At 43.2% G+C, this 19,230-nt stretch overlaps 1 protein-coding gene across 3 annotated transcripts in view; it reads left to right on the forward strand.

Annotated features, from left to right (window-relative positions):
• The first annotated feature begins 16,853 nt into the window (after positions 1–16,853).
• LOC137300532 (myomegalin-like) overlaps positions 16,854–19,230 on the forward strand; it is a 109,138-nt gene continuing 106,761 nt past the window's right edge. For 2 of the 3 annotated variants that reach the window (XM_067969656.1, XM_067969658.1), the window contains exon 1: positions 16,854–17,070. In XM_067969656.1, coding sequence (XP_067825757.1) covers positions 17,018–17,070 — 53 coding nt within the window. In that variant the 5' untranslated portion in view covers positions 16,854–17,017. Of the gene's footprint in view, positions 17,071–17,289; positions 17,798–19,230 lie in introns of those variants that run through there. The other variant, XM_067969657.1, reaches the window with a different exon arrangement.

Genomic DNA, 19,230 nt, shown 5'->3' on the forward strand with positions numbered 1-19,230 from the left:
GCAAATTTGATCAACTCTATCCATATGTGCACTTTGATTCAGTTTGGACTTTGTGCGAACTCACCGGAAAGTCTTTGTTCCCCTGTCATCGCCACTTGATTGCACGTATGATTGACAAGTGTGCATCACCTTCTTGTCCTGCAATTGATGTTAAAAAGCTGCTTGTTTCTTCTGAAAACATGTTGTTCTCACTCCAGGTTTACGGATGTCAAATCTAGTGGTGATGAGGCAATTGTAGGAGTTGATACCAAATGTGTGAAGTAAATATTGATGGTTTATTTGCGGTGGACATGCAGCCTTTTGAACTGTTCTTCCATGTACTTGTATTTTCTATCAATTACAAAAGATAAATGTTATGCTGGTAAGTGCTGATCATTCATGCGGTCTGACCAAACCCAACGGCCTTGGTCTGTAGGTCCTGCCAGAGTTAATTGGACATATCAAAGGACTGATGTGCGTGGGAAAAAAAGTCATTTCACTTTTGGTTTGAGATGTACCGTTAAATTGAATCATCCAACAACATTTCATGAGAAGTCTTTGTCCAAAGGGAATATACAAGCTGAAAGCATTGCTAAAGCACACCCAATAGACTGGAAGGAGGCAAGGTCATGCAAGAGTGCCCAGAAGCTAAAAGGCAAAAGCCCTATTAAGAAAGGGAAAAAACAGTCTTCCAGTGTTTATCGCTTTCCACAGCCACTTGCATGAGTGTACAAAATAAAAAGATGTAAAAAGGTAGCTTGTGTACTCAGCTGAATTACTGTCTTCCAGGCTATAGATGTAGGAATTGTTTTTTCAAGGCCAGAATCAGAAAGAAATAGTTTGACATGAGCATAACAATTGTACTCAAGCTGGCTATCTGGGAATGTTCAAAGCTTAGCACCAAATGAAAATGAGCAAAACAAATAAAGAATCATGGTATAAAAATCAATCTAGATGTAGTTTGAAATCTTTTTTAAAAATCTGCACATGCAGAGTACATTTTGTGTGAACCTGAAGTAGAGCCTGTGTCTGAAATCGCTAGAGGCACAACATAGCCTCTACCTTACAGTGTATGATGACTGCCTTGATTGAGTAGATAACAATTTGCTTCTGACAGTGACAATAAAACTGAGCTTTTGATACTTGAAAAGCTGTCTTTCAAAATCCTGCACTCAGAGTGACTCACCTCCTGACTCCCCAAAGCCTTTCCACCATCGACAAGGCACAAGTCAGGAGTGTGATGGAAAACTCTCCATTTGCCTGGATGAGTGCTGCTCCAACAACACTCAAGAAGCTTGACACCATCCAGGACAAAGCAGCGCGCTTGATTGGCTCCCCATCCACCACCTTAAACATTCACTCCCTCCACCACCGACGCACTGTGGCTGCAGTGTGTACTATCTACATGATGCATTGCAGCAGCTCGCTAAGGCTTCTTCGACAGCACCTCTCAAACCCGTGACCTCTACCACCTTGAAGGACAAGGGCAGCAGGCACATGGGAACAACACCACCTGCATGTTCCCCTCCAAGTCACACATCATCCTGACTTGGAAATATATCGCCGTTCCTTTGTCGTCGCTGGGTCAAAATCCTGGAACTCCCTACCTAACAGCACTGTGGGAGAACCTTTACCACACGGACTGCAGCGGTTCAAGAAGGCGGCTCACCACCACCTTCTCAAGGGCAATTAGGAATGGGCAACAAATGCTGGCCTTGCCAGCGACGCCCACATCCCATGAACGAATAAAAAAATGGCAGCTAAATTTAGTGTAGTTTTAATAAAGTTTATAAATTCACCAAGAATGTTTTTAGTATTCATTTTTGCATCTGTATGGAACATTCTGCTTTAATATAGCAATTTGAATAATAATACCGTTGATGAGGAACTGGGAACTGTTGACGGAAATAAGATTTAATACTGATCACAGGGAGAACTCACCTCATATTTTGCATGATATTCTATGAACCATTTAATGCAACCATATGTTATCTTCTCTATGTCAAGAATCTATTCTTTGAGTATATTGATACAAATATTTCAGAAAATTAGTGGTTAAATAAAAAAAAAATTGCCACTTCTTGTATAAACACCCAAAATGTATATCGGAAGTTTTTCTTATTGGATCTGATGGCAACATGTTAGCATTATTCATAAATCTTTAAAAGAAAATCTTTGTGTGTAAATGCACTATTATTTTACAGAGTAAAGGATTTAAGGACGCCTCTTCCCTTTTGCCAATTATCAGGAGTGTGTGACCCCATGCTGTGCCCTGTAGAAGGAGCCTGCAGTGATCTACTTGGTGAGTTCTTGATTTTAATTGGTTCTACAAAGCAAGGAGGGTGGATGTAGTTGTTCTCATAAGTTCACCATAGCAACTATACAGATCTGGAAACATGCCTCCCATCTGCCCTCTTAAAAGTTCATTACTGGGCTTTCACTTTTTGTTTTATGGTTATCTAAGTTTATTTTTTCCTTTGCTGATTCTATTCTCTTCATTCTACTAAAATGCTTATTCTGAATCATAGGTGGTATTGTGACAATATAAGATGGCAAATAAGTATGTATAAACTATTGTTCAAAAAATTAAAATATAGAGATGACTTGCAATGAATTATATTTAATCATTTTTATGGCCAGATTTACATACAAAAAATTTTAAATTGCAAAACTCATAGCAGACTTGCATAATAAAGTGTGAAGGGTGTCAATTGAACACTTAAATAAAATATTTCTTGAAATGTAAACAGGTTGACATTGCAACACTCTGAAAGATATATGTGATGTGGAGATGCCGGTGATGGACTGGGGTGGACAAATGTAAGGAATCTTACAACACCAGGTTATAGTCCAACAAATTTATTTTAAAATCACAAGCTTTCGGAGATTATCCCCTTCGTCAGATAAATGAGTGAAAAGGTTCTCAAATCGCATATCTTATACTAGGCTGGGACAGCATCACACCAATCAAAAGGTGTCGTTGTTATTCAAACAGGCCAGTCACGGAGAACAGCACGTCCCAGTACACTCGATATACATTGTGTCAATTACACAGACAGGCAGAAAGAAACCCAAAATGGCAGAGAGAGAGAGAGAGAGAGAGAATATTAAAAAACATAATTTTTTTCCCGTTTTGCTGGTGGGGTTACGTGTAGTGTGACATGAACCCAAGATCCCGGTTGAGGCCGTCCTCATGGGTGCGGAACTTGGCTATCAACTTCTGCTCGACGATTTTGCGTTGTCGTGTGTCTCGAAGGCCGCCTTGGAGAACGCTTACTTCGGGTAAGCGTTCTCCAAGGCAGCCTTCGAGACACACGACAACGCAAAATCGTCGAGCAGAAGTTGATAGTCAAGTTCCGCACCCATGAGGACGGCCTCAACCGGGATCTTGGGTTCATGTCACGCTACACGTAACCCCACCAGCAAAAAAGGGAAAAAAATTATGTTTTTTAATATTCTCTCTCTCTGCCATTTTGGGTTTCTTTCTGCCTGTCTGTGTAATTGACACAATGTATATCCAGTGTACTGGGACGTGCTGTTCTCTGTGACTGGCCTGTTTGAATAACAACGACACCTTTTGATTGGTGTGATGCTGTCCCAGCCTAGTATAAGATATGTGATTTGAGAACCTTTTCACTCATTCATCTGACGAAGGGGATAATCTCCGAAAGCTTGTGATTTTAAAATAAATTTGTTGGACTATAACCTGGTGTTGTAAGATTCCTTACATTTAAAGATATATGTGGTTATGATAGAATATAAGAAATGGAGATGTGAGGGGAGGCCCATGCATGCCATTTCTCTTCCACTTTTAGAATTGTGAAAGGAGTTTCTATTTTTGTACTTTCTTTTTCAATTGCCAAAAGTAAATATGAGTGGTGATCTAGCAGGACAGTCATTTACTTGTCTAAATACATGCACTTCTAATACAGTTCTCCTAAGTGTGCAACAAATTAATCCCTCACTTATTTGGCCGTTCATGATTTTAGGAGACAAACTCCCTAATAACAAGGATAACCTTGACAATATGACAATTAGATTAAGTGTCAATTGTTGGGATTTTGAGAGGCATGGATCCATCCTAGCCAAATGACACAGATTTTAGTCAGAGGGATCCAAGTTGAGCCTGATTCTGTCCTCTCAAAATCCATTTGCCATGAACCTCCAGCAGCGGTCTTCCGAGGGCAGTGAATTACTTGAGCAATTTTTCCCTTTTTAAACCAGGGGCACTGAAGCCAACTGTACCTTCACTACCATCACCTTAGCATAGATCATAATTTGAGCCTCGAACATCCCTGGTCTGTATAGTTCAGCAACTCACTGTCTTAATTAGTTCTACATATAATAGTATGAGAACTTAACACCTCATTTCTTGGCAACAGAGAATTTTTAGAAATGTTAATGACCCAGCTGATATCTTAAATATTGTGCATGTATTATTCAAGGTCATGGGGTCAGCTTCCATATGTATGCTGTTAACACCCAGGTCTATCTCACCACCATTTCTCTTGGCCCCATGACCATCTCTGTGCTGTCAGATTGCCAGTCTGTCTTCAAATCATAGATGAGTTACAACTTCCTCCAATTGGACATCAGGAATACCAAAATCATCATTTTTGGTCCCTGCCACAGACTCCACTCCCTTACCACTGAGTTCATTCCCCCTCTCCAGCCATTCATTCATGCTGGACCAGACTGTGCAAAATCTTGGTTTCCAGTCAGACTTTGAATTAAGCTTCAAACTCCATATCCTATCCATACCAAGACTGCTTGTATCCAACTCTGCCACATTGCCAAACTCTGCAATGCTGTAATATTCTTACAATAGGAAAACAATAAAGTACACTTAACATCACTTGTTATATACTGTGTTTCTGTGGAACAGAAATAAGTGTAGTTTAGCTGGGTTGTTAATATCACTGAAAATTGTGTGCTGCTAAAGAATGAAGCTTTAAATTCTTATGTACTATTCTCATGTGTGGAAATAATAATGCTCAGCTTTGCCATTCTCCCAGTGGATCAACTAGTTAAAGGCTGAGCAGGAGCGTCATACAGAAGATAGGATAGTGCCTTTGAATGATCACACTGAACTGATCCTAATTAATCAAAACTCGAGTGAAACTCAACATGCGCTGAATACCCAAGTAGAATGACTCTTCGTCCTATAAAATAAAACAAATATTGAGGAACATTTCCTCTGGTCACTCATTACAGTGAAATTGTAAACATATTCGTTATGCTCCTACTTATTTCTCTACAAATCGAAAATCCTTTTCCATTAGCTTTGGAACAAACTAGGAAAAATATTGATGCTGTAGCAAACACAACAGCGACACCAGGCAATCCGCCAGCAAAATGGTTCAGCTTGCGTGAATTATTGAGCATGGTGATCTCTTGTGAAATAACATTTCTAGTAACACATCTCTAAAATGGCCTTTTCAAAAGTAGGTTTACATTTTGCTGCAATGCCTACTTGTAATATGGGGTAGGATCTTACCACTTCTGTAAATGCAGTACTTTGAAGACAACAAAGTAGCATATGTATTTTTTCAGTCTTATAGGTAAGGCTACATATAAACATCACATGTATTAGAATTTCTAAAAATGAATTTGAAATGACAACACATTTCTGAAGGCTTCGTATTTCTTTAATTCTACCTCCTGTTTCCCAAAAATAGAACTCATGGTTTTAGTTTTCATTATACACATGCATCTACACTTGAGCCCCAATTTTAACCTAATCCACCCGGCGAGAACAGAAAAGATTTGGGTTGGATGCCCGATTTACACTCCGCCCAATTTGAAGTTAACAGAGCATAAAACCAGGTGGGGTGTAAATTGGGCATCTGAGCCGAACCTGCCCCGTTCTTGTTGGGTGGGTTAGGTTAAAATCAGAGCTTTGATTTCTAAATCAGTAAATTCTCTTCGCTTTGGAGAAAAAATAAATTTAATCTCTTTTGTAACTTCTCACTGATTCCCCATCCAACAACATATTGCTACTGTAAGCTGAAACTCGACCACTCTCAATGTCCTTTCAACTAATGCACAATAGACCAGGAGACAATAGAGCAAGTTTAATGCCATTTCTGACACCAATGCAACTCCTGCCGTTGAAACTATGCTGCATTATTTTTCTAAAATTCATTACAAAACACAAAAGCAACACAAACACAAACTTCCACACGGTGAGTTGTTACACCAGAATTTTTTGATTTCTATTGATGACCTGGACTTGGATATACAGGGTATAATTTCAAAGTTTGCAGATGACACTAAACTCGGAAATGTAGTCAACATTGTGGAGAATAGTAACAGACTTCAGGAGGAAATAAACAGACTGGTGAAATGGGCAGACACATAGCAGATGAAATTTAACGCAGAGAAGTGGTGAAGTGATGCATTTTGGTGGGAAGAATGAGGAGAGGCAATATAAACTAAATGGTACAATTTTAAAGTGGGTGCATAGACAGAGAGACCTGGGGATGCACATACACAAATCTTTGAAGGTAGCAGGGCAAATTGAGAAGGCTGTTAAAAAAGCATATGGGATCCTGGGCTTTATTAATAGACATGATGTGGAGATGCCGGTGATGGACTGGGGTGGACAAATGTAAGGAATCTTACAACACCAGGTTATAGTCCAACAAATTTATTTTAAAATCACAAGCTTTCGGAGATTATCTCCTTCGTCAGATGATTGAATGAAAAGGTTCTCAAATCGCATATCTTATACGATGTTGGGACAGCATCACACCAATCAAAAGGTGTCGTTGTTATTCAAACAGGCCAGTCACGGAGAACAGCACGTCCCAGTACACTCGATATACATTGTTTCTTTTACACAGGCAGGCAGAAAGAAACTTAAAATGGCAGAGAGAGAGAGAGAGAGAATTTTAAAAAACATATAAATTTTTTCCCCCTTTTTGCTGGTGGGGTTACGTGTATCAACTTCTGCTCGACGATCTTCGGGTAAGCGTTCTCCAAGGCGGCCTTCGAGACACACGACAACGCAAAATCGTCGAGCAGAAGTTGATAGCCAAGTTCCGCACCCATGAGGACGGCCTCAACCGGGATCTTGGGTTCATGTCACGCTACACGTAACCCCACCAGCAAAAAGGGGGAAAAAATTTATATGTTTTTTAAAATTCTCTCTCTCTCTCTCTCTGCCATTTTAAGTTTCTTTCTGCCTGCCTGTGTAAAAGACACAATGTATATCGAGTGTACTGGGACGTGCTGTTCTCCGTGACTGGCCTGTTTGAATAACAACGACACCTTTTGATTGGTGTGATGCTGTCCCAACATCGTATAAGATATGCGATTTGAGAACCTTTTCATTCAATCATCTGACGAAGGAGATAATCTCCGAAAGCTTGTGATTTTAAAATAAATTTGTTGGACTATAACCTGGTGTTGTAAGATTCCTTACATTTATTAATAGAGGCATGGAGTACAAAAGCAAGGAAGTTATGCTAATTCTTTATATAACACTGATTATGCCTCAGCTGGAGTATTGTGTTCAATTCTGGGCACCACACTTTAAGAAGGATGTCAAGGCCTTAGAGAGAGTGCAGAAGAGATTTACTAGAATGGTGCCAGGGATGAGGGACTTCAATTATGTGGAGAGACTGAAGAAGCTGGGGTTGTTCTCCTTATACCAGAGAAGGTTAAGGAGAGATTTGATAGAGGTGTTCAAAATCATGAACGGTTTTGACAGAGTAAACAAGGAGAAATGGTTCCAGGGCAGATGGGTCAGTAACAGAGGACACAGATTTAAGGTGATCAGCAAAAGAGCCAGAGACGACATGAGGAAACATTTTTTTACGCAGCAAGTTGTAATGGTCTGGAATGCAGTGCCTGAAAGGGTGGCGGAAGCAGATTCAATCGTAACTTTCAAAAGGGAATTGGATAAATACTTGAAAGGAAACAAATTATAGGACTATGGGGAAAGAGCAGGGAAATGGGACTAATTGGCTCTTTCAAAGAGCCGGTACAGTCACAATGGGCCAAATGGCCTCCTCCTGTGTTGCACCTATTCTGATAATATGATATGAATTCCGTACGTCAGCTCATTTGCCTATCCACTGGAGTCGTGATTGACGTAAAACCCTTGTAAAATGGGAGTGATGTGCTTGGGTGAATGGAAATTATAATGCAGCCCTTAAAAAGCCAGTTCTGGCTGAAGATTACAGCATCAGGTAAGTAAGGAATAGTAAATAAAAACAGAAAATGCTGGAAACACTCAGCAGGTCAGGCAGCATCTGTTGAGAGAGAAACAGAGTTAACATTTCAAGCCGATGACCTTAGAATGTAAGTTCATAAGAAATAGGAGCAGGAGTAGGCCACCCGGCCCCTCGAGCCTGCTCCGCCATTCAATCAGATCATAGCTGATCTTCAACCTCAACTTCACTTTCCTGCCTGCTCCCCATATCCCTTGATTCCCCTAAAGTCCAAAAATCTATCTATCTCAACTTTGAATATATTCAACAACTCAGCACCCACAACCCTCTGAATGAAGAAATTCCTCCTCATCTCAGTCTTAAATGGCTGATCCCTTATCCTGCGACTATGCCCCCTAGTTCTAGACTCTCCAGCCATGAGAAACAACCTCTCAGCATCTACCCTGTCAAGCCCCCTCATAATCTTATATGTTTCAATGAGATCACCTCTCATTCTTCTAAATTCCAGATAATATAGGCCCATTATACTCAACCTCTCTTCATAGGACAACCCGGTCATCCCAGGAATTAATCTCGTGAATTTGTTGCATTGCCTCTAAGGCAAGTATATCCTTCCTTAGATAAGGAGACCAAAACAGTACGCAATTCTCCAAGTGAGGTCTTACCAGAGCCCTGTACAATTGTAGTAAGACTCCCTTACCTTTGTACTCCAACTCCATTGCAATAAAGGCCACATGCCATTTGCTTTCCTAATTGCTTGCTGTTACTTGCATGCTAACTTTTTGTGTTTCTTGTACGAGGACATCCAAGTCCCCCTGAACACCAACATTTAATAGTTTCTCACCATTTAAAAAATATTCTGTTTTGCTATTCTTACTACCAAAGTGAATAACTTCACATCTCCCTACATTATACTCCATCTGCCACCTTCTTCCCCACTCACTTAACCTGTCAATATCCCTTTTCAGACTCTTTGTGTCCTCCTCACAGCTTACTTTCCCACCTATCTTTGTATCGTCAGCAAACTTGGATACATTACACTCGGTCCCTTCATCTAGGTTATTAATATAAATTGTAAATAGCTGAGGCCCAAACACCGATCCTTGTGGCACCCCACTAGTTACAGCCTGCCAAACTGAAAATGACCCATTTATCCCTACTCTGTTTTCTGTCCGTTAACCAATCCTCTATTCATGCTAATATGTTACCCCCAACCCCATGAGCCCTTACCTTGTGTAACAACCTTTTATGTGGCACCTCATCAAATGCCTTTTGAAAATCCAAATATACGACATCCACTGGTTCCCCTTTATCTACCCTGCTAGTTACATCCTCAAAAAACTCTAATAAATTTGTCAAACACGATTTCCCTTTCATAAAACCAAGTTGACTCTGCCTAATCATATTATGATTTTCTAAGTCCCCTATTACCACTTCATTAATAATGGATTCCAGCATTTTCTCAACGGGCTAACTGGCCTGTAGTTCCCTGTTTTCTCTCTCCTTCCTTACTAGAATAGCAGGGTTATATTTGCTACCTTCCAATCCGCTGGAACCGTTCTAGAATCTAGGGAATTTTGGAAGATCATAACCAATGCTTTTTGTGGTATGCTTTTTGTGTCTTCTACTGTGAAGACAGATACAAAATATTTGTTTAATGTATGAATGAAGAGTGCTTGGCTCAGTGAGTTGCCTGTCAGCTGGCTTGACTGGATGTTTCATTCCTGTTCTTTTGCCGCTTTACCAGAATGTCTAACACAGGAGAATCTGGTAGAGGCAGCCAAAGACAAGGGCATGACACAGAAAAAGAGATGTTACGATTTCATGGAGTTAAAGCTGCAAATCCTCCTGGATCAAACAGAATAAGCGAGACATTGGTGTCTGTGGCAGGAAACCTGCCAAAAGCATCACTCATGCCATGTAAAAGGATGTAGCACTGGCACTGAGTGCCAGCTCTTTCACTCCCAGGACTGCAGACCAGTGCTACAAAAAAGTTCATTGATCTGACCAGGGCAGACAAAGTTAACACACTGGTCATTCCCCTTTTCCCTCCACCACACTCTTTACTTTCTAAAAGTAGCAGCTGTCCAAATGTCCCTTCACAATGCACTTTGGTTAAGAGGGGGCACTAACTCAGGATCTTACAGTTTGGCTACCCATTTCACTAAGAGCAATTAATTGCATGCCCAATCCTAATTTTTAAAAATTCGTTCATGGGATGTGGGCGTCGGTATTTATTGCCCATCCCTAATTGCCCTTGAGAAGGTGGTGGTGAGCCGCCTTCTTGAACCGCTGCAGTCCGTGTGGTGACGGTTCTCCCACAGTGCTGTTAGGAAGGGAGTTCCAGGATTTTGACCCAGCGACGATGAAGGAACGGCGATATATTTCCAAGTCGGGATGGTATGTGACTTGGAGGGGAACGTGCAGGTGGTGGTGTTCCCATGTGCTTGCTGCCCTTGTCCTTCTAGGTGGTAGAGGTCACGGGTTTGGGAGGTGTTGTCGAAGAAGCCTTGGCGAGTTGCTGCAGTGCATCCTGTGGATGGTACACACTGCAGCCACGGTGCACCGGTGGTGAAGGGAGTGAATGTTTAGGGTGGTGGATGGAGTGCCAATCAAGCGGGTTGCTTTGCCCTGGATGATTTCGAGCTTCTTGAGTGTTGTTGGAGCTGCACTCATCCAAGCAAGTGGAGAGTATTCCATCACACTCCTGACTTGTGCCTTGTAGATGTTGGAAAAGCTTTGGGGAGTCAGAAGGTGAGTCACTCGCCACAGAATACACAGCCTCTGACCTGCTCTCGTAGCCACAGTATTTATATGGCTGGTCCAGTTAAGTTTCTGGTCAATGGTGACCCCCAGGATGTTGATGGTGAGGGATTCGGCAATGGTACTGCCGTTGAATGTCAAGAAAAACCCCTTTCTCCACTTTATCAGGGTGATACCACCACATTTCTTACTTAAGCTCTCCCATGTCACATCGCACAGACTCCTCAACTGCTAGGCTTCATCTAATTTACTTAACCTTGTTTCAGGAGAAAATGGCATGCAAAACAAACCAGCGGAGGGGACACCCCCAACCTGAAAAACCTCATGGCCCCAGAGGAGAAGGCCATAGAGCTCATGGGGAATCAATCTGCTTTTGCTGTGGGATATGGGGAGGTCAGGGGTATAGTACCAGGGCTAGGTTAATGACTGAATACCCACATAATCACCCTGGATCTCCTGTGAAGCACCACACAGACATAAACTTCCACCCCCTTCTCTGTCTCCTGAATCCAAGGGGACAATACTTGCCCATTCTTAGCTTCTACACTCCTTTCTTGCAGATCCATTACAGCAGAGAAGGGGTCACAAGAGCAGGAATATTATGATGATCATGATGAGGAAGAGGAACAGAGAAATAGCTATTTCCTTGTTTTTTTTAATTCGTTCATGGGATGTGGGCGTCGCTAGCGAGGCCGGCATTTATTGCCCATCCCTAATTGTCCTTGAGAAGGTAGTGGTGAGCTGCCTTCTTGAACCACTGCAGTCCGTGTGGTGAAGGTTCTCCCACAGTGCTGTTAGGAAGGGAGTTCCAGGATTTTGACCCAGCGACGATGAAGGAACGGCGATATATTTCCAAGTCGGGATGGTGTGAGACTTGGAGGGGAACGTGCAGATGGTGTTGTTCCCATGTACCTGCTGCTCTTGTCCTTCTAAGTGGTAGAGGTCATGGGTTTGGGAGGTGCTGTCGAAGAAGCCTTGGCGAGTTGCTGCAGTGCATCCTGTGGATGGTACACACTGCAGCCAAGGTGCGCCGGTGGTGAAGGGAGTGAATGTTTAGGGTGGTGGATGGGGTGCAAATCGAGCGGGCTGCTTTGTCCTGGATGGTGTCGAGCTTCTTGAGTGTTGTTGGAGCTGCACTCATTCAGGCAAGTGGAGAGTATTCCATCACACTCCTGACTTGTGCCTTGTAGATGGTGGAAAGGCTTTGGGGAGTCAGGAGGTGAGTCACTCGCTGCAGAATACCCAGCCTCTGACCTGCTCTTGTAGCCACAGTATTGATATGGCTGGTCCAGTTAAGTTTCTTGTGAACTATGATGATGATGAGGAGGAGGAAGACAAGGAAGATGGTGATTAAGAAAGAGATGAAGGCGATGAACTTGGACTCAAGCCTTCCCATGACAAAAACCACAGGGTCATTTTTTTTGCTGCTTAAGATAAGGGACTTGCAAATCATCTTAATATGTGACTAGTCTGCTGTTATAATTTGAGGCCTCTCCCAACTCTCTTTATTTGTGTTCATAGCAGAGTGTTCCTTCCCTAAACAGATTTATGTTTCCTATGATCCAAAACATACACACTTATGCATGCTGTAAATCAGAGCAGTGCTACAGGACTAACCTTTTACAGTGATATTTTGCATAGGTGGTTGCATGGGATGCCAACCAAGCACTCTCGTCCACATTAAAAGGCAAAAAAACCCATACTGCCAGACCATATTGTACAGGCTAAAACTACTAATTGAATTCATTTAAAATATTTATATTTACACAGAAGCATAAGAAATATAGAAGATAATCAACTATACAACATGAATGACACAATACTTTTAAACTATCTCAGAGTAACAATGTGCAAAATCTTAGTCTGTTTCAGAGCTTTTTGACTGAGACTTTGATATAACAGCACCAAAATGGCCCTAAGTAAAGTGACAAATGACATTCCCTTTGACTGTGACCATGGTGTATTATCCCTCTACAACCCCTCTGCAGCCTTTTAATAGGCAGCCATACCATCTTTCTCCAACCCCTCACCCCCATTGTCCAGTTCAGAAGGAATTCTTTGGTTGGTTCCACTCTTAACTATTCGATCATAGTCAGAACATCTCCAGAAATATCCTCTCTTCCCAATCCCGCGTTGTTACCTCCAGAGTCCCCCGAGGATCCATCCTTGGCCCCCTCCGTTTCCTCGATGCGCTGCCCCTTGGTGACATCATCCACAAACATGAAGTTAGCTTCCACATGTACGCTGACGACACCCAGCTCTACCTCTCCACCACCTCTCTCCACCCCTCCACTGCCTCTGTGTTGTCAGACTGCCTGTCCAGCATCCAGTCTTGGATGAGCCACATTTTCCCCCATTGGGAAGTCATTGTCATCGGCCCCTACCACAAATTCCATAGTCTTGCCTCTTATTCCATTCCCCTCCCCAACCATGGCTTTAGGTTGAACCAGACTGTTCGCAACCTCGGTGTCCCATTCAACCTCAAGCTGAGCGTCCAACCCTATTATCTTCTTTATCACAAGGACTGCCTACTTCCACCTCATAAATGTCACCCATCTCTGCCCCTGCCTAAGCCCATTTGCTGGTGAAACTCTCATCCATGATTTTCTCACCTCCAGAATTGACTATTCCAATGCTCTCCAGATGGACTCCCATCATCCGCCCACCATAAGCTTCACCTCATCTAAACCTCTGCTGCCCATATGCAATCCTGCACTGTCCTGCTTACCATCACCCCTATCCTCAGTCTCCTACATAGGATCCAGACCCTCAACGCCTCAAATTTATAATTATCATCCTTGTGTTTAAATCCCTTACGGCTTTGCCGCTCCCTAATTTTGTAATATCCTCCACCCCTACAGCAACTCCTCTCCCGAACTCTTCATTCCATACATCCATCCCCCCCTCCCCCCACCGCCGACTTCACCTCGCCATTGATGGCCGTGCCTTCAGCCACCTCGACACCATGCTCTGGAAATCTCAATCTAAATCCCTCCACCTCTCCTCCTTAAAATCCCACCTCTTCGACTAAGTTTTTGCTCATCTGTCCCAATGTCTCCTTTGGCTCAGCCTGCATTTTTTCATTATGCCTCTGTGAACCTTCCTGGGATGTTTTTCTACGCTAAAGGAGATGTGGTTGTTGTTGAGATGGAGGCCCTTCCCCCCTCACCATGGCTTTAGGTTGAACCAGATTGTTCGCAACCTCGGTGTCCTGAGGTGGTCTTTATTATCATCCCCTTCAGCTTGCGGAAGCAATCCTTTCTTCATTGCCATATTATGCAGTACGCTCCAAGCTGCAATGATTCTGAAGACTCTTGCTGGGCTGTACTGCAGGGCTCCAACAAATTTATCCAGGGACCTAAAATGAGACTTCAGGATAGACTGCTTTATCGCACTTTTTGTACTGAAATGGACTTCATTCTATCTATGTCCTCTGGCTATGCCTTAAGACTACAGAGGATGGTCCTGATCGTCGATCAAACATCCTGAGCCAGGTCTTTGAGTCATTGGAGCTGGTATGATAGATTATCACATGATGAAAGCGTCATGGCAGCTTTCTGGGTACCAGGCATTCACATGTAGGATAAGGTGATTGGCATCACGCACTGGCTGCACATTAATAAAATGAAATTGAGAGGGTTGTCATGTGGAGCATTAGCACAACCTGGCTATAGATTTCACAAGAGCTGCCAAATATAAAGCCTGCCGCTATCCCCAACAGCCTGGAGTTTAGAAATAGATAATCCTGCAGCCATAGCAATAGGGACAGAATGTTACAGACCAACCCAGGCTAATCACTTAAAAATATCACTAAAGACGATTTGATTTTTAAATGGGTTGTCCAGAAAATAAACCGGATGACAAAAGTTCAATTGTTAAAATATAAGCCACTTTCAGCACCTACCTATTTCTAATTAATATGGAGATATTGATTATTAAAGTCTTCAATAAATTTTCATTATCAGCCAAGAAAACATCAGATCTCAACCCATCCACTGGCCCTCGCCTGCCTTGCTGGGTTTTGGAAACTGAAAAGGTTGAACTCTCCACTTGTTCGTCCCTTGTGTCTTCCCCACTTACATACAAACATAAGAAATTGACGGGCAGGTAAAGGCTAGCTGGACCATCATGACTAAACACTTCTTCATATCCCTCCAACCCATCACCACTTGTGCCCGTTTACCCTAAGGACTCTCCAATCTTTCCCAGAGTATGCCCCCTTTCTTAACCCACCTTGCCATACATGATCTAATGCATCATTTGCCCTGTTCCCATGTTTTCTCCCCCAGTCCCAATGGCCTTCTTTCGCCTCCTGTTCCCATGTTTTCTCCACCAGTCCAAAGCCCAATGGCCCGCTCTCTCTTCCTGTTCCCATGTTTTCTCCCCCAGTCCCAATAGCCCTCTTTCTCCTGCTGTCCCCGTGTTTTCTCTCCCAGCCCCAATGGCCCTTTCTCCTTCTGTTCCCATATTTTCTCTTCCAGTCCCAATACAAATGGCCCTCTTTCACCTCATGTTCTGATGTTTTCTCCCCCAGTCCCAATGGCCCTCTTTCTTCTCCTGTTCCCGTGTTTTCTCCCCCAGTCCCATCGCCCTCTTCACCTCGTGTTCTGATATTTCCCCCCCCCAATCCCAATGGCTCTCTTTCACCTCATGTTCTGATATTTTCTCCCCCCCCCCCCGTCCCAATGGCCCTCTTTCTCCTCCTGTTGCCATGTTTTCTCCCCTAGTCCCAATGGCCCTCTTTCTCCTCCTGTTGCCATGTTTTCTCCCCTAGTCCCAATGGCCCTGTTTCTCCTTCTGTTGCCATGTTTTCTCCCCCAGTCCCAATACAAATGGCCCTCTTTCACCTCATGTTCTGATGTTTTCTCCCCCAGTCCCAATGGCCCTCTTTCTCCTCCTGTTGCCATGTTCTTCCCCCAGTCCCAATGGCCCTCTTTCTCCTCCTGTTGCCATGTTCTTCCCCCAGTCCCAATGGCCCTCTTTCTCCTCCTGTTGCCATGTTTCCCCCCCAGTCCCAATGGCCCTCTTTCTCCTCCTGTTACCATGTTCTTCCCCCTCCTGTTGCCATGATCTTCCCCCCAGTCCCAATGGCCCTCTTTCTCCTCCTGTTGCCATGTTCTTCCCCCCAGTCCCAATGGCCCTCTTTCTCCTCCTGTTGCCATGTTCTTCCCCCCAGTCCCAATGGCCCTCTTTCTCCTCCTGTTGCCATGTTCTTCCCCCCAGTCCCAATGGCCCTCTTTCTCCTCCTGTTGCCATGTTCTTCCCCCCAGTCCCAATGGCCCTCTTTCTCCTCCTGTTGCCATGATCTTCCCCCCAGTCCCAATGGTCCTCTTTCTCCTCCTGTTGCCATGTTCTTCCCCCCAGTCCCAATGGCCCTCTTTCTCCTCCTGTTGCCATGATCTTCCCCCCAGTCCCAATGGCCCTCTTTCTCCTCCTGTTGCCATGTTCTTCCCCCCAGTCCCAATGGCCCTCTTTCTCCTCCTGTTGCCATGATCTTCCCCCCAGTCCCAATGGTCCTCTTTCTCCTCCTGTTGCCATGTTCTTCCCCCCAGTCCCAATGGCCCTCTTTCTCCTCCTGTTGCCATGTTCTTCCCCCCCAGTCCCAATGGTCCTCTTTCTCCTCCTGTTGCCATGTTCTTCCCCCCAGTCCCAATGGCCCTCTTTCTCCTCCTGTTGCCATGATCTTCCCCCCAGTCCCAATGGTCCTCTTTCTCCTCCTGTTGCCATGTTCTTCCCCCCAGTCCCAATGGCCCTCTTTCTCCTCCTGTTGCCATGTTCTTCCCCCCAGTCCCAATGGAACCCCCGCTGCTCCTGTCGCGCGCTCGCTGCCAGCTCAGCAGCAGTTCGTTGGCAGGGCGAGTCCACGCATGCGCCGCCTTGTCAGTTAGCCCGGTCCCATGATACCGCGCGGTTCGGTACAATTAAAATGGCGGCGGTAAGGATTGGTTTGAATGTGGTGATGGCAGAGGTCTGCGGCTCTTATTAATCCCGTCTCCAAAGAGAGGAATAGCGGAAGCAACAAAGCAATCGGGAAATGTATTTGATGTAAAAAAAAAGTGTTTGTGGGGGCAAATAGAAAAAAATCATCAGCTGTAGTAATGGACTCCGTAATTGGGGAAGACCCGACGTTACCTTTAGATTTCAATGGCAGGTAGGTGCCCGAGTGCTTTATGTTGATCTGAGAGCAGCGGGTTCTGTTACAGTGGCGCGGAGTTTTATTTCAGCTATCACTCTTTTAAGTTTGTGTCGTGTCTGGGACCCGAGATGATGACACTGCTGTTCGGGTGTCAGTTGACGCTGGAGGGAACTGGAGCTGATCTGCAGCTCTCTGAATCATGTTTATACTAAAATATCCCCACTTTCAAAATTGGTCCTGAATTTCAATCGGTCTACACTTGTGCTTTTACGTATTGGTCTTGTGTTGACTTGCATAAAGTGTTTCTTTGCCTGATCAGTCGCAAGAAAGTGATCTTGGAACAATGTATGTGTGCAGCACTCGTCTGTTAAGGAAATCCCCCGCGGGCTGTTATAACTGAACAGTTTTGATATTTTACACGTCCAGATGGAGTATCGACTCCTGTAGGCATCCTGGGCACAATTAGATCGGTGCGACAAGCTGAATTGGACTCGTAAACGGCAATACGTAATCACTTCTATTGTGTTCTGCATGTGTCAAGTTGATAAACAGGACATCGGATTGTTTGTAATGAGGGTTGATCTTATCTTAAGATTGTATTCTCGCTCTTTATCCGATAACTTTTATAAACTGGCAATAATTGTTTTGTGACATCCGTTCCTTTGGTCCTAAAAGAAAATCCAAACTGTGCTATCTGACCTGTATGCCTTTTAATAAATGGGCTCACCACGTAGATGGAACTGTAAGTAAAATTAGAACAACTTAACTTTCTTATCTGGGCTACTGAGTGCATCTTATGTATACTTGTGTATGTTTCTTTTGTCAAACAATTTTTATTGCTTTGGAAAAATTGCTACATTTTCTTGCACCATACAAGCTTTCAGAGTAAACTCTTAATATTAAATATTACATCTCGTGCTGTATTTTAGCATCAAATAGCACTTGCATCTTGTGTGCAAAAATACAAGTTTTGAGGAAAGTTAAACCTAGATAACTATCACAGCAAAATGTGCATCATAACAACACAGAGAAAACATTAGTGTAACTGATAGCGAAAGGTGTACATTACCTGCCTTTTATGGTGAAAGATAATACATTGTCAGAATGACTGAGTATCATGCTTTTTACAATTAGTGAACCAGTCCTCATAAATTATTGAAGAGATAATTTCAAGGAATCAGTTTCACAAATTGCTTCAGATAGACCATTTATTACATCTTGAGAACTTTTCACTGGGTTGGAGCAAGGTGTATAACTTAGTGTGGTTTGTGATGTCACAAGCCATACCTAAATTAGTATAACTTGTGTTTTTTTTAATATATGTTTACGAGATGTGGGTGATGCCTTAGATGTGGATAGTCCTTAGTTGCCCTGAGACAGCGGTGGTCGGTCATCTTTTTGAACCTCTGCAGTCCTGGTGGTGATGGTGCTCCAACAATAGTTTTAGGGAATTCCAGGATGTTGACCCAGTAATGATGAAGGAATGCTGGTGTATGCCCAAGTCAGAATGGTGTGTGACTTGAAGGAGAATTTGGAGCTGATGGTAATCCCATAATATTGCTGTTCTTGTCTTTCTCAGTGATGGAAGTAGTAGAAGCAGAAAAAATATTTTTGTACATGCTTTGTTTCAATATTACTTTGGCCAAACAAAATGCTAGATTGTTTTAGATGTTGGGAATTATATGAAGCTTTCATCTATGGTTTTTATTTGTTCTTGAGATGTGAGTGACACCAGCAGGGCAGCATTTATTGCCTATCTCTGTTTGAACTGAAGGAATTAAGAATCAGATACGAAAGTGGGACTGGAATTATGTATGGGCCAGATCAGGCAGGTTCCCTTTCCTGTAGAGCATTAGTGAAATATGGGAATTGCCAGCTAAAAAAAGATTAAGGTCTATCCAGTTTGCCTTCTACCATCTTGGTAGTCATATGATACAACAATAATGAAATTGTTGACTAATAATGGAAATCGATCTCTATCAATTAGTCTATAACAGACCTTGACATGGGGTGAAGAAACTTCCCAGTGGTGGAAAGCTTTGGGAACCATGTTCCTCCTAAGCATTCTGCACACCATATGTCATATCTCATTGCTAATCAATTGGATTTTAACAACAACCCAACAGCTTTCGTGGTGATTTTTCTGGTGCAAGCTCACAAATAATCAGATTTTTG

This window comes from Heptranchias perlo, chromosome 31 (genome assembly GCF_035084215.1).
Source record: "Heptranchias perlo isolate sHepPer1 chromosome 31, sHepPer1.hap1, whole genome shotgun sequence".
Classification (NCBI taxonomy): Eukaryota; Metazoa; Chordata; class Chondrichthyes; order Hexanchiformes; family Hexanchidae; genus Heptranchias; species Heptranchias perlo.